At 33.0% G+C, this 15,481-nt stretch overlaps 1 protein-coding gene across 1 annotated transcript in view; it reads left to right on the top strand.

Moving 5' to 3' along the window:
* Window positions 1-15,481, top strand: part of KCNH7 (potassium voltage-gated channel subfamily H member 7) — a gene marked incomplete at both ends in the record, with an annotated part of 209,425 nt that overhangs the window by 169,521 nt on the left and 24,423 nt on the right. Inside the window, 3 exons of the mRNA XM_079539152.1 lie at window positions 1,667-2,066; window positions 4,610-4,809; window positions 14,994-15,246. Of these exons, the coding sequence (XP_079395278.1) occupies window positions 1,667-2,066; window positions 4,610-4,809; window positions 14,994-15,246 (853 nt within the window). The remainder of the gene's footprint in view (window positions 1-1,666; window positions 2,067-4,609; window positions 4,810-14,993; window positions 15,247-15,481) is intronic.

Here is a 15,481-nt window from a genome sequence, read left to right as displayed (position 1 = left end):
CAATTGTATTGAACTCTCTCTTTATTAAACAACATAAGCTCCTAAGAGAGCTCTGTGTGTGCTCACCCAGCTTTGAAACACCTTGATATCAAACTGAGTCTAGAAAGGGCAGAAGACAATAATTCAAATAGTACATGCAGCAGTATCTGAATGCTTCCATTTGAGTTATACTTTGTCAGCCATCGGAAAGCAACAGATTATGATAGTTTACTTTCCAATTTCTGAACTTAGGAACTAATATAATTTAAAATAATGTTTTTTCTGTTTAAAAAGACTCTTAAAATGATTATGGTTAGTAGTAAATGTTTGCATTTCTGTATATGTGTGCTTTAAATATTAATATGTCCAACACTAGGGAAGATTAAAAAAAAAAAAAAGGGTAAATAGACTTCTTGGTTTCTATTCTTTTGAAACTGTATTTTTAATCATGGTGCTCATCAGACAGATATGGTTCAGATTTTAAATAACTAATAGCTGCAGTGGCACAGCTCCTTAAAACACACACAGATAATGTCCATGTATAAGTGAAATGCTGCTAAATATTTCTATTTATTTTTAGGTATATAGATTCAAAATAAATGATTATAATATTAATTTATTTATAATTATATATAATATATATTTTTATAATAACTTACCTAGCTCCATTCTGCTGATTTCACCCTGAATACTTGGAGTTTACTTGCATAGTATGTATCAGGTATACTCCAGAGCTCACGTGGATGCAGTATCTAAGCATAAGTTTGACACTGAGGATGCATAATATTAGCAAGTCTTAAGGGTAATGTGAAAAATTGTTGACAGACTTGGGATTCACCGTCTACTTACATATATTTTTACAGTGCAGTGGAAGAAAATGTTGAATCTTACATAGTCGTCAGGATATGACTACATCAGTAATAAAATGGTTTCACCATTACACCACTAGAACAAATGCTAGCTTTTCTAAAATTTATTCTTGTCACTGAGGAATTATAGTTAGTGATCTAACTTACTAAAAATTTTCCCTAATGGCAGCATTTGCACACTGAAGCTTAATTTAGGACTAGTTTTTGGAAGGATACATGGTTTCTCAGACTATTGAGGTCACAATCAATGAAATAGCCTTTATAATAGAAATTCTCCCTGATTGTTACCCAGCTTTACTGTCCATTAACCTCTTGCTTATTTACTCAGAAACATAGACAGTTAAAAGTTGGTTTTACTTGTTAATATGTCCCAGCAGCCAAAAAAGTTTTCAGGGTTCATACTTGATAAGAAAATGTCTAGAAGAAAGGTTGTGGTGTCAAGAGATTATTTCTACTTCCTTTTTAAACAATCAGTGGATTTTAATTCAGCTGCCAGTTTCTTCGTTTTTGGCATCTCTCATTATTACACATAGCAGATCAAGAAGAATAATCAAAATGAAAGAGTACTCAGCATATAATGACAATGGTGAATATATCTTCATTTAAAATATACACTGCTTATTGTTTTCTTCACTGATAAATTTGATAGTTTAAACAAAATAAAATCAGGATTGCATTTGAAAGGTTTACTCTGCTGCTTACTTCCCAAACATAATAAAATCTCTTCTGCTTTATTCATGCTATCTAATTGAGGGTAAATTTGCTAACAAAAAAAAAAAAAAAAAATCATTTTCTGTTTATATCTTTTATTTTTACAGACAACAACATTAATAGGTCTTCTGAAGACAGCTAGACTGCTGCGTTTGGTGAGGGTAGCACGGAAATTGGACAGATATTCAGAATACGGTGCTGCAGTTCTGATGCTCCTTATGTGCATATTTGCACTAATTGCACACTGGCTTGCTTGTATTTGGTATGCCATTGGAAATGTAGAAAGACCTTACTTGGCTCATAAGATTGGCTGGCTGGATTCTTTAGGAGAGCAATTAGGAAAACACTACAATAAGAGTGATGCAAGTTCTGGACCATCCATCAAGGACAAATATGTTACAGCACTTTATTTTACATTCAGCAGTCTGACAAGTGTAGGATTTGGAAATGTTTCTCCAAACACCAACTCAGAGAAGATCTTTTCCATCTGTGTCATGTTGATTGGCTGTAAGTACTTTTACCTTATTATTTTTGGATATTTTTCCCCTTGGTGTTTGAATAAATGACTTAAAATCTAAGCTAATAAGATTATAATAACGCAGATAGAAGGGCAATTTCATAAAGAAATAAGTGGTTTTATGTGAAAATGTGTTGTGACAACATAGTTGAAGGAATTTTGAGGAGTCTGTTTCTTAGGTGATACTGGACCAAATTAAAATGGATATTAGACAAAACCTACAGTTTTTTAAGGTCTATGAGTATCTAAGTATTTTTAAATATTATTTCTACTAGAAATATACAAAACTTATTTGAGCATTTTAGTATGTTGGCATGAGATTTTCAAAAATATGTAGTACATCCAGTGAAAAACCATATGCCCATATAACTTGCTTATATCACTAGCTGAATCAGTGTAATAAGCAATGTAAGCAGTACAGGCTATCTATACTGAGCATTGTGTTTCTAATGTCCAGACAACCAAATGGTCGGTTAATCTATTTTGTTGATTGAACTGAAGGTCTATGAAAGACAATAGCCAAATTGTACAAGTTAGCCTTTTTTCATGCAGTACTTCAGAAAAAGCATTGTCTGTTGATAGAGAATCTGCAGATTGATCTAAAGTGTACAGCAATTCTGCTGCAGTCTCCGTTTTAACTCCATGCTAGTTAATCTGTTCAACAATTTCATGCTTCTGTAGATTATATTACTTATAGGTAATGTGTATAATAGTGAGGCTTTCTAAAAATAACCACTGATACAGGCTGGGTTAGCAATAGGGATCAATATATTAACTTATGGACCAATATAATAGTTTTTAGCAAAAAAAATTAATGTGTGCTAATTCTAAAACTTTCCACTTTAGCTTTGCTTCGTGTGTGTGCAGCTTTCTTTCTCTGAATGATCCTGTTTCACAGAAGCACTGAAGTAACAACAGTCTACTCTTATATTTGCATCCACCAGGTGCAAGGATTTTTTGGGGGGTTTCATATAGATTGTTTTTCTGTTATATGGTACTATGATAGAAAGTTGCTCATTATGGCATAACAAGCAATAGAAATTTGGTAAATTGGGGAAAAACAGCTGTAGGTCAGCCAAAGGATATCATGATGAAATTGAAGGAAGAATAAAGGAGTGGAAACAGGTGGTAATATGAACGCCATAGAAGCAACTGCGCCTGCCCAAAGGGAAGACATTAGCATATATTAATGAGTTCATGGAAAAGGATGAATGAGTGTGACAGTGTATTGCACCTATATATCTTAATGTTTAAATGTAGAACCTGAATTCTGAGAGCATGCACTTGATTTATGAAGTCACCCAGTACATATTGTGAGAATGTAGGAATGTTGTTTTCTAACACCATTGGAGTTAGTTTTCTTTCCAGATTTAGGATGACAGATACTCAGGACTAGTATAGTTATATTTTTAAAAAAATAAGTATACTTTTTAGAATGCTATTGCTTGATTTTTTTGGAGCTTATTTATAAGTGAATTGGATTTGTTCGGAACCCTTGTGTTTTTCACTGGAGTTTAATAGTTGGATATAAAGTTGCATATATATCACTGAATCTTTTTCCTTTACATATAAGAAGTAGTAGGCTCTTTTGAGGAGAAAAAAAAAAAGATGAGTATCCTAACTGTGATATAATATTCTCTCTTTTGGCATTTTTATGAAATGTACTTGAATAAGAGGAAAAAAAGTGTTTAGGGAAGGTAAGTGAAATGCATGAAAACATCCTAATGCCTCTTTTGGTATAAGAGAATTTTATTTATGTCAGGTCTGGTATTCAGATGCATCAGTAGCTTGAAGAATTAGAAGCAAAGCTTCAATTAATTATTAAAACTGAAATCCTTATTTTACACATCCAGAAAAACTCCAAATGTCTTTGTACAGTTTACTTGAATTCAGATTTATTTTTAAATGAGATTGGGTGCAACAGTACTTTCCAGCCTCAGTTATTTTGAATTGAGAACCCCTCAATATGAAACTGAGTCCTTTAGTCTAATTGGTTCAGGTAAAAGTTGCTCAAAATCTGTAATCCAAACTGTTATCCAAGTGTTGTATGTCAGCATATCAGTGTCTGTAAGCAAATCCTGTATAGGGTAAAGAACTGAATTTCCAGTAGACTTTAGGAAACTATAGCCCATCATTTTTCAGGTAGCCATAGTTATATATTATTTGTTGATTTAAAACCTGAACTATAAATTTATGTATGGCTTTTTACCTCTGCCTTTTGTTCTTTGTACTTAATTGTAATTCCTAATTCTTAGCTGTTCTGGAGTGTGTAAAATTTGATGAACCTAACTTGCAAGTTCAGGGCTATAGATCTCTAAAGATAAACATTTCCAACTTGTTTACCATACCATATTTAACCTTCTTCTGCAGAGCTGGTACTGATATAATCAAATAAATAAAAAGGTTCAAGTACATCAAATCCACATGTAGTCCCACCAGAGCTGTTCTACACAAAATGCACTATAAGAACTGTTGCATTACCTGCAAAACTCAATGACAGGACTTAAGCACATTTTGTTTCTTTTTAATCTAGCATTAATGTATGCAAGTATTTTTGGAAACGTATCTGCAATAATCCAAAGACTCTATTCGGGAACTGCGCGATATCACATGCAGATGTTGCGAGTAAAGGAGTTTATACGCTTTCATCAAATCCCTAATCCTCTACGGCAGCGACTTGAGGAATACTTCCAGCATGCATGGACATACACCAACGGCATTGACATGAACATGGTATGTTGTATTGTTTTTCAGGCATAGATCCTGAGGAATAGATTAATGAATGTGAATTTAGAAAACGATTGACAATCTTTAGTATTCATGAGTTTTATCACTGTAAGTTTAAGACAGTGAATGTAAAGCAATTATTGAAATAAAAACGAAATCAAATTTGGCAGCAAAGTTGCCTAGACAACTGCAAGCTGTAGGAGAAATCTGAACTCTCATGCATAGAAAAGCTTGAAAATTGCAGATGACAATGAGAAGCTTAAGACAAGAAATACCATGGGTGGGCGTGTTTCAGACAGAACTGTTCCAGAAATTTGTTCCTTGGTGATTTTCCACTTCCTGTATCAAAGAACACTTCCATTGGTATCTACAGAATGACTCTAGTATAAAGCCTGCAGGTACCAACTCTTTTTCAAAACCCTACCTATCATGTAATTTAGAACATGTAGACTGTTGGAGGATGGAAGAGAGGAGCAGGCAGATAGATCAAGTGCTCTTTTCAGAGATAAATACTCTAATCATATGATAGTCCAAATAGTAGCTTGCTTGCATTCACAACCACCTAATTCTGTACAAAAATTCCACACAATGCTACTGAATATTCATCAGTCCAGAGTGTCAGTTCTAGGAACTGGCAAGGTAACAGTTCTTAAGGTTTGATTTTAGGTATTGTTTTAAAATAAAACAGAATTGTAAACAGTCTTTGTATAAAAAGATATGTGGCCAGCTAAGAAAAACAAAAAAATTTTTGTAACGAACAAAGTAAGCATCCATATTTCTGGCTTCTTTTCTGAAGACAGCTGCTGGTTTTTGTTTTGGAGTTTTGGTTTGTTTGTTTGTTTGTTTTTAAAGTTGACTTATGTTTGAAGACACTGAGAGGACTGAGCATCTTAATGATCAATGAATCTGTGTCGCTAGAGTGATACTCTCCAGAGCAATTTGGAGTTATATATTAAACACTTTGCAGAGCTATGCAAAAAAGTTTGCAAGAGCAAAAAATACTCTAAGTTAATTTGTTATCAGAATTAAAATTCAACTTTCAAAACTTTTGCATAAAATCAAACAGCTTCCATGTGGCACCTATTGGTACTTTTGCGAGTAGGACTGTCAGTAATACACTTGTATTCTGTAAGTAGGAACAAATCTCAATTAAAAGCTTTTATAAATTTGAATCAACCAGCCTGATGTTATGGTTACCATTAAGTAAAGCAGATCTTGAAAGTAAGACAACAGCTTAAATATATTAGGCTTCACCTTCTACTTCCACAAGTGTTCTCCCACAGAGGGATATTGTACTCAGTACAGTACAAGGATATTTGAATAAACCTCTGCTGGGGATTACTGCAATGGAAGGCAGTATCAGTAGCTTCATCCTACATGGCACTGAGTGGCCCTAATTCCCTCTGGTGGCAATGGGAGTGTGGGATACTCAGCACTCTGCAGGATAAGGCCCTTAATCTGTGGGTGGGTGCAGCCAAAGCCTAAAGTAGTTCAAGTAGTTCACTGAATTATTTCTGAAGATATTACAAAATCATGTATACCTTAACTAATTCATTACCACTAATGGTTGTACAAAGAACACTTGTTTTACATGAAATAATTTCTTTTCATAATCCAGGAACTGGTGTATTGGAAATAATCTTGGACTTGTTATTAAGACAAAGTAGTAACTAAATGGATTTAACAGCTCATATTGTATAGTGTGATTGTGAGGCAGTATGGAGGCTTTGTCTTAAAAAAAAAAAAAAAAAAAACCATGAAGAAAAAATCAAGATTATCTTGTTTTGTTATATCTCTTATTCAGTTCACAATTCCTGAAGTTTTATGGTAATCAGTTAATTTTCTTAAAATGTGAGTTTGAATATGCTACACTTAGTGCAAGGATAATGTGAGAACTGTCTGATTTATATTGTACTTATGAAAGATTTATCTCTTTCCTGTCTGCTTCATACCTAAATACATGGAATAACACCACCCACTGGTAAGAGCAGGAGGTATTTATGTCGAATTTAATTCCAGTATAAAGTGTGGAGAATATCCATGTTATCTGTTGGGTTTAGAGCTTGTTCAGTGCTTTCTAATTTTAATTGTAATTTTTTTTGCATGATGAAGGGGTAGATAGCGAAGGAATATAATCCAAGTAGAATCAGATGTGGGGCAAAATGGCTACTAAAAATTACACCTTAAGAAATGCTAATCTAACCACATCTACTAATCACTGTTTTACCCCACAACTCAAATCATGCTTTTCTGCCCAAAAAAGGTCATGTGCATAGTGGTTTGCATTAGATAGCTGCTCTGTAGGAATGTCACTCTGACAGTTGTCATGCTAATCATTCTGCATTTTCCTTTGTGTGAATGCTCTTAGTTCCAACCATATATGCATGTTAGCACAAGCATCAATGAAGTTTTTTTGGCTATAAGCCATGTGCATATGAATGGACTTGCATGTGGTATTGAGAAATTAATTTTGCATGAAATATTTGCGTTTACACACCAGAAAGCTAATACTGTCCTCAGACAAATGTTTGACTCCTGTTGATATTTACTGGGAGTTTTTTTGCAAATATCTGAAGGCAGAATTTGATCCAATCTTTTTCATTTCATTACTGAAAACTGAATAAAATTAGAAAACGCAATCATCTTTCTGCTTTGACTTATGAAATGCATGAATAATTTACATTATATATGTACAGGCAATGTATACACATACATATATATACATAATACAAGAAAATATATTTCAAAAGATGCTTTTAATCATCATCAGTAATACAATTTAAAAAATCAGGAAATGCGGGGGGAAAAAAAACCAAAACAATAAACTTTTAAACTCAGGAATAATACTTTTAAGACCAAATAAACTTGCTTTCTTAAACAAAGTCTTACACTTTACAGTGAACATGAGAAGATGATATTTTTGCTCATTTGAAATGGCTAAACTGAAAAGTAGCTTTAAAAATTTGCTGTTGAAATATCCTGAAAACATTTTTTATTTATACATTTGTTTCCCTCCACTTCATTTCTACATATCTTTTATTATGTTTCATTGCATAATGTATTTTTACAAGAACAGTTCCACATAATTATGCATGGACTGGATAAACAGGATTTGGGATTTATTTTAATCTGGATAAAAATCTTGAGTCTATGGAATAAGCATAATTTAAATAACATCTCTGTGGTATACACTGACAAAGTTAAATTCCAAGAAAATTATTCACAGTGTATATATTCTTTCATGAAAGACCACACCAATCCCAAAGATTTAAAGATACTGGTTTCATCTCTTTAGACAATCCTGTTCTGTTTTTCCTATACTTTCTTTGCCTTCTATTGCCCAATTCATTCCAGTGTTATCAGTCCAGCACTGATAATAGCATGCCTGTGATGCTTACTGTAGAAAGATAATATATTTAGTGTTTGAGATCCTTTTTTGAGTTATGCATGCAATTTTTACAAACTCCCCCTTTCTTTCCATGGATCTTCTGTGCATCAGAATAGCCTTATTGGTTTATTTTACCTCTACAAAAAGAGTTCAAAGAAGCGAATAATTGGGACAAGTACAGAAAGTGTTTAGCCAAATGTAAGTTAATTAAAATTTTGAATGCCAAACAACTACATATTTATCTTGGGCTTTGGTGCTATGAAAGGAGAGAGTAAGTCAGCATTTTTTAGATCTAAATTTATGGAACCTTCTCTGGAAAGCATTGAGGCAGTTTGTTTTACACTTGCAATTAGCCTTGCCTTCAGCAAACACACAAGTACAGTAGAGTACAAAACTATTTTGAAAGTTCACAACCAGCAATGCTAGTATCAAATGAAGACAGGTTTGTAATTCTGTTGGTAAAGCTTCTTTTGTATGAAATTGGATATTGGGCACTGGATGACACTACTACACTTGTTGCTTGTGCTTTTCCTCTGGTGATCACTTTTTCTAACCAAAACAAGTCTACCAATACAACTACTGCCAGCAGTATGTTTCAAACAAAGATATAAGAGTAGATTAAAATTTCTGAAACAGCAAGAAATTCCTTACAATTAGAATTTTTTTAGGAAAAAAAAAAAGCCAACAACAGTGGTAATTGGTTACACAGAGAACATGTAATCATGGTGAAAAGTGGTACTATTATTTGCCTACTTGTCACGATCATAAGATATATAAGCCTATCAAAAGAAAGTACCTCTGTTACAGCTGTAAAACTGTTCTTTCATTTTCTATTGCAAGACTACTTTAAATAAAAAAAAAAACAACATAAACATAAATGCCTACATTTAATCTAGTTTTGGGAAGAACACTTCATACTTCATTGACAAAAATGTCAATCTTTTCAGATTCTCGCTGGATAGTATTTCATGGCCTAAGGTCTCAAACAAGAAGAATTAAAGTTTTCCAACTATAGTTATGTCTTTGGAAATTAGTCTGATCAACTTCCGTCTTATGCAGACCTTAAATTTTTTCAGTTGATGAAAGGATCAGCTATTAAAGAAGCTGAAATCACTTTCCTCTTCACTTAGCCGTGTAACTTCTTAGAGATCACCTTTCAGACCTATTCTGAAATTTTGATAAGATTGCAATGAATCATTCTTCATCTAGAATTCCAGTAATTTCTACATAAGATTGTCAAACAGATCAGTTTCGTGTCAATAACTGAAAGCAGAAGGTCCTAGTTTCTTGGTAAGGTGGTCAAATGTCAAACCTCATTGAAAGGTAGATTAGTTTATCATTGCAGCTGTTTCTCTTCTCTCACAGTTGTTATAAGGACCTTCTTCACATCCCATTAAAAAAAAAAATCTAACTGCAACATTTTCCATTTCAGAGGAGAAAATTCAGAAATGGTTCTTACTCCATGTGGGAGACTTTATTTATTCTCTTCTAAATCATGAAAGCCTTTGGAAATATTTCAGCCCTCTGTGTATAGAAATTTCAATAATCAGCTATCACATAAATAGTAAATTCTAAATTCTTTCTAGAAACACTGCTAGGCTGAATTACAGAAAAGTTTAACCTAGATGGAGTTGTTATTAAAAATCTTAAAGTCCAGCCTCCGTGACAGGATTAAATTCTGCACTACTCATAATTCTGTTTATTTCAGATTAAATTTCCAACTGAACTTGAGATTGTACCTTTATCTTTCCCTCCATCTGCTGGATACTTGCCACTCGTAAACAAATCTGGCTTTGATTCTAGGACAAGAAAAACTTAGCTAAAATGAATTTCAACAGGCACTAAACAGACCCACAACAACCCTTTTTCTTTCTTGCTCTCTTCACCTGCTACCTGGCATTTAATGTTTGATCCCACCTAGATCTCTCCAGAGAAAAAGGATGGCACCAGAAGACAATATGCAGAATTCAGGAAATATCTTTGACTATTGGACTAATATCTCCTATAATAGGAAAGACTGAGGCAGCTGGCACTGTTCAGACTAGAGAAGAGAAAGCTCAGGAGAGACTTGTTTCTGTAAATACCTGATGGGAGGATGAAAAGAAAATGGAGTCAGGCTCCTTTCAGTGGTACAATGGTACAAGGTCAAGAGGCACTGGGCACAAAGTAGGACAAGAAGTTTAATCTGAGCATCAGGAGCAATTTTTTATTTTGAGGGTGACAGAGCTCCAGCAAGCTGCTCCAAAAGGTGTTTCAGAGTCTCCCTCCTTCGGTATATTCAGAAGTTGTCCTGGGTAACGTACCATAGATAGCTCTGCTTAAGTGGGCAGGTTGGACTACCTAGTCTCCAGAAGTTTATTCCAAAATCAAACATTCAATAATTCTGTTGTTGTATACTTAAATACCTTATAAATTTTTATTCAAATACTTTATAAATTTTGGATTTATCATTGAGAATATTGCTACTTTAGGAGCAATTCCTAGCTTTATCATTTTCAAAATTTTAAATTCCTATTTTTTTTTTATCACCTACCTGCATTCGCATGATTTCAAGATTTTTCTATCTTTTCATTTTTAGAAAGGTATCTTGTTTTTTCTTGTCACCTTGGATTATGACTTGAGTATATTTAAACACTCACAAAACACAGCAAATAAAATCTTGAAATATTGTATTTAGATTTTTTTATCATTTTTAATATAATATCACAATTTATGTTTCAATGATTTTTTAATATTTAGAGTTGTCAGTATGTATACACATTATATTGGTGATATTTTGATGTTTAATGATGAGTGTTGTAACTAATACTCTGATTTGCTTCTGCTTTAATGCTGTCTGAATATTTAATACAGGACAGATGTCAACCTCCGTTTCAAAACTGAGTAGAGAAAAACTTTTCGTCAATTTTTATCTTTTACCCAAGCATAACAAAAGTATAATTGCCCCCAACATTTGTTAGATGTCTGAGTTTAGGACATATAGGTGTCTCCAATTCTGTTGTCACAAAAATGTCGGATACAGGTATGAGTAACATTTAACTGTTATCTTGGAAAAGAGTAGCTGATGCAGCTGGATTCCCTCCCCACTTTTAAAAGACCGCATTCCTCAAGGCAATATGAATGGCATCTCTATTATATACACTACATTTCAACCCCAAATTCCATATAAAATGTTTTATTTCTCTCTCAATGACACTTTCCTTCTTCTCAAGCATGCCAAATAGATAAACCACTGTTATTTGACATGGAATAAGTTTCATTCCATACAGGAAGAGATGTGTGAACTTGATAACTATCAAGAAGAAACAACTGGAGCCTGGGGTCATAGCATCACAATCACTTTTTCCTCTTTTTCTTTCTCCTCTTCTCCCTTTTTTGGGGGATAGGGTTGAGGATGTTTTGCTACTTTGTTAAGTTTCTTCTTTAGAAGATCTGAATATATTCAGTTATGCATTAATTCTAATCATGACAATTTAATATTTTCCTCACCAGGGCACGATGGAATTAAGGAGATACTGTGTGTAACAGTAGAAACATGGCAGGAAAGAATGGAGCAATTGGAACATAATCTTGTATAATTTTCTATTCAAATAATTTATGAACTTTGAATTTATCATTGAGAGTAATGCTACTTAAAGAGAAATTCCTAGCTTTACAATTTTCAAAATTTGAAACTCCTATTTTTGTATCACCTAGTCCTGCATTTATATGATTTCAAGACTTTTCTGATTTTTACTTTTTAGAAAAGTGTTTTTTTAACCTTTTCTTGTTGTACTGGAGTATGACAAGAGTGCTTAGAAAACTCAGAACGCTCACAACAAATAAAATACTGGCAATAATGTGTTTAGATTTTTATCATTTTTCAGATAATCTCATACTTTTGAAGAATGTATTTTCTAATATTTAGAATTGCCTTTATGTATGAATGTAATATATTGATGTTGATTCCTGCTATGTAAGAACATGATTTTCAATTGAATTACTCCTCTAACAAAGATATTGGTGAGAATCATATAATTCCCTCTTAGCACCAGCCAAAAATTGGTGAATAAGAAATATTTTGTCAAAATAATTAAAATTTGAATATTGGAAATGTACACGGAGCCTGTATGACAAGATGTTGCACAAATAGCACAACGTAAGATTTAGTTTGGAAACATCTTATTCTGTATTGTAGCATCTACTGGACTTGGATTAAATACCTCTCTGCATACAATGTGAGCAATATGGTAAGCTCCTTTTGGAATGTAGGATATTGAAATGTTTTAGAAATTTATCTTCCAATCAGCTTCTTTCTTGTATTTCCAAAGTTGTGTTAGTAATCTCCAAAACTCCATTGAAAATCAGTGTCATTTGTGCACCTCTCTACCTTCCAGGTTGTGATATTAAAAAGTAAATGTGATTCTTCTCTGATGTAAAAAAAAAAAAATTTTTAGAGTGTAAGCTCCATGGGGCAGGGACAGTTTCATCATATTTACTTGAACAGAGGCTATTATTTTTCAGTGTTACTGGTATATTAGGCACTATTAATTAATATGCAATGATTTTAGAATAGTTTCATACTAAGTATAAATTAATTATCAAAATAGTTGTTTCTTTAAAGATATTCCCAAAGTATCTTCAGAAATATAAATCAGCACACATGGTCTGCACAGGTTTTGCTTAATGGTAAAGTACAGCCCCTTGATAAATGAAATAAATAGAAGCTGATGTGAAAAAATGAATACAGATTATCCTGTGCTGTACTCCTGAGTTCCTTACAATTGAAATACTTTTTCCTGTAAGTATCTCTGAATCAAAAATACATTTCTTATTTTGCATTCTTTATGAATAGAGCTTTTCCGCGTTATATTCAGAAAGGGTTATAACAAAAGAACTCAGTAACTCAAAATGGGTTTTTTATTCACAACTTGAGAACAATTTCAAAACATACACCTGCAACTTTTTCCCAATTGTCTCGCTGGCCAGACAAATTTGGTTATCAGTTTCTCAGTATTATTCAGAAAAAAAAATTGCTACAATCCACAATATTTTTATTTCAATAACAATGCATTAAAATAAACATTAATTGCAAACTAATTACATTTCTAATTGTGTAAGAGACAGAGAAAACAGTGGTGACATAAAAGCTTTTCATGTATCATGTTTTCTTTTGCTTATTGTTGTTGAATGCTGGCTTTTTTTGAGGATGTGTGAATTTTATGTGATAGTGCCCTTTGAGTCATAAGAGTTTTGTATATATGTGTCTTATAACATTCTGTTTATTATTTCATAGCATTTATTTCCATTAGCAATCAGAATCATTTCAATTTCAGTTAAAGGTACTAATATTTTTTTATAAATCATAGCTTGGCTTGTGCGGATAAAAGTCTCATATCAGAAATGTGCTTGTCTTCTCTATTAGCAAGGCATATGAGTTGTGAATATACTTATGAAAGAAGAATGAGTGCACAGACCTTTATTGTGCTGAAGTAAGAATGACTGTAGCAGTAAACTAATGCATTTTGTATATACATTTTTTCTGTGCAGGAATATTTACATGTTTGTAGAAAATAGTATACAGGATAAGCAGGAATGAATTAATAGACTGCTCTAATAGCAAAAAGACACATGCTATTCTCATTATTCAAAAGAAGCCTCAGTTCCTGTCTTGTCCTTAGAAATATGCAACAGATATTCCTGTACAGATGCACTTCCAGGGAAAGTAATTTTCATCATATAGGCAACAAGATTTAAATCACAGAAAGAGTGGTATTTAATAATGTTTCAGCCCCATTTCTGAACACAGAACACAGAGGCATAAGGGGGACAGTACTTCCATAGAAATTACTGCAGAAATGTCCATTGAATCTAAAAGAAGGAGAGGTGAGATAATTCTAAACAAATTAGGAAAGATCTGACATAATGACCACATTGTAAATCGCTTGCTTTTCTTCCTGTAAACAAAATTATCATGTTACCATGGTTCCCAAGAGGAAGTCTGTGGGTCTACTTCAGGCAAATTCCCATTGTTATGATTAAGAGATGAACAAGGACCATAGCAATTACCCTTGTCACTTGTAGAAGTAATAATCTGCCTATGTAAATCTGCACAACATCATCTCAATTACGTATGCTATTTTTTTTCTGGTAAAAATCTGTATCACACACTTACAAACAATATATTTAACATGAAAATCCCATCAGAATTCCCTATCTAAAAATTGCCCCATATCTCACTCATTTAGCTCTCATTTCGCAAATGTCAGTTACTTCAGCAGAAGATTCCTCTTATTAAATTAATTATTGCATTTTTTTTTTTTACTGCACATTAAATTACATTACATTAATACACATTAAATACACATTACATACATACACATTAAATTACTGCACATTAAATGTGCAGGATTTTATAAATTATAAAAAGGAATTTTATATATATATATATATATATATATATATATATGTAGTCTGAACAGGTGAAATACAGTCAAGATTCTTTTTACCTGTCTTATTTGTTATTTTACTGCAGAATATACATTCATACACCTTTATTCCATTTAGGTAATGAAATAAATCTTAAATCATTTTGTAGCCACTACTTTCTGAACTCTATTAATATTCATACTGTATAGGTTTTGAAATATAGATTAAACTACACATTTGTGGTTGTATATTGAATTGTAATATTCTGACAGCCCTTCAGAGCCACCTCTATTTGTATGTCACTTCTTTCCTTCTTGTCCAGGAAGAAAATAAGAAATGTAATATACCTTATTTTCATAGCATTGATATGAAATCCTTATGCTTGTCTTACCAGGTCCTGAAGGGTTTTCCAGAATGCTTACAAGCTGACATTTGCCTGCACCTCAATCAAAATTTGCTTCAGAACTGCAAAGCTTTCCGGGGGGCCAGTAAAGGCTGTCTTCGAGCTTTGGCTATGAAATTTAAGACAACACATGCTCCTCCTGGAGACACTTTAGTGCACTGTGGGGATGTTCTCACTGCTCTTTACTTCGTGTCAAGAGGCTCCATTGAAATTCTTAAGAGTGACATTGTTGTAGCCATTCTTGGTAAGTAAATTACTACAATGCTACAATTACTACAATGCATGTTAAGGGTCATAAAAGAAATATTTGTTGTTTGGGGATAGGAAATCTGAATGTTTAGTTGCTGTCATGTAAACTCAAACAGAGAAATAATTTAAGGAGCAAATTCTACATTATTCCAATAATTCATGTGCAACAGAGAGCCCTGGTCCACTATAAGAGCAAGAGTGAGTCACATTTAACCCTGGGTAAATGGTGA

The sequence above is a fragment of the Tetrao urogallus genome (genome assembly GCF_951394365.1).
Source record: "Tetrao urogallus genome assembly, chromosome: 8".
NCBI classification, from domain to species: Eukaryota; Metazoa; Chordata; class Aves; order Galliformes; family Phasianidae; genus Tetrao; species Tetrao urogallus.
Note: the sequence above shows the minus strand (reverse complement) of the source record. Positions and strands in the feature narration are given on the sequence as shown.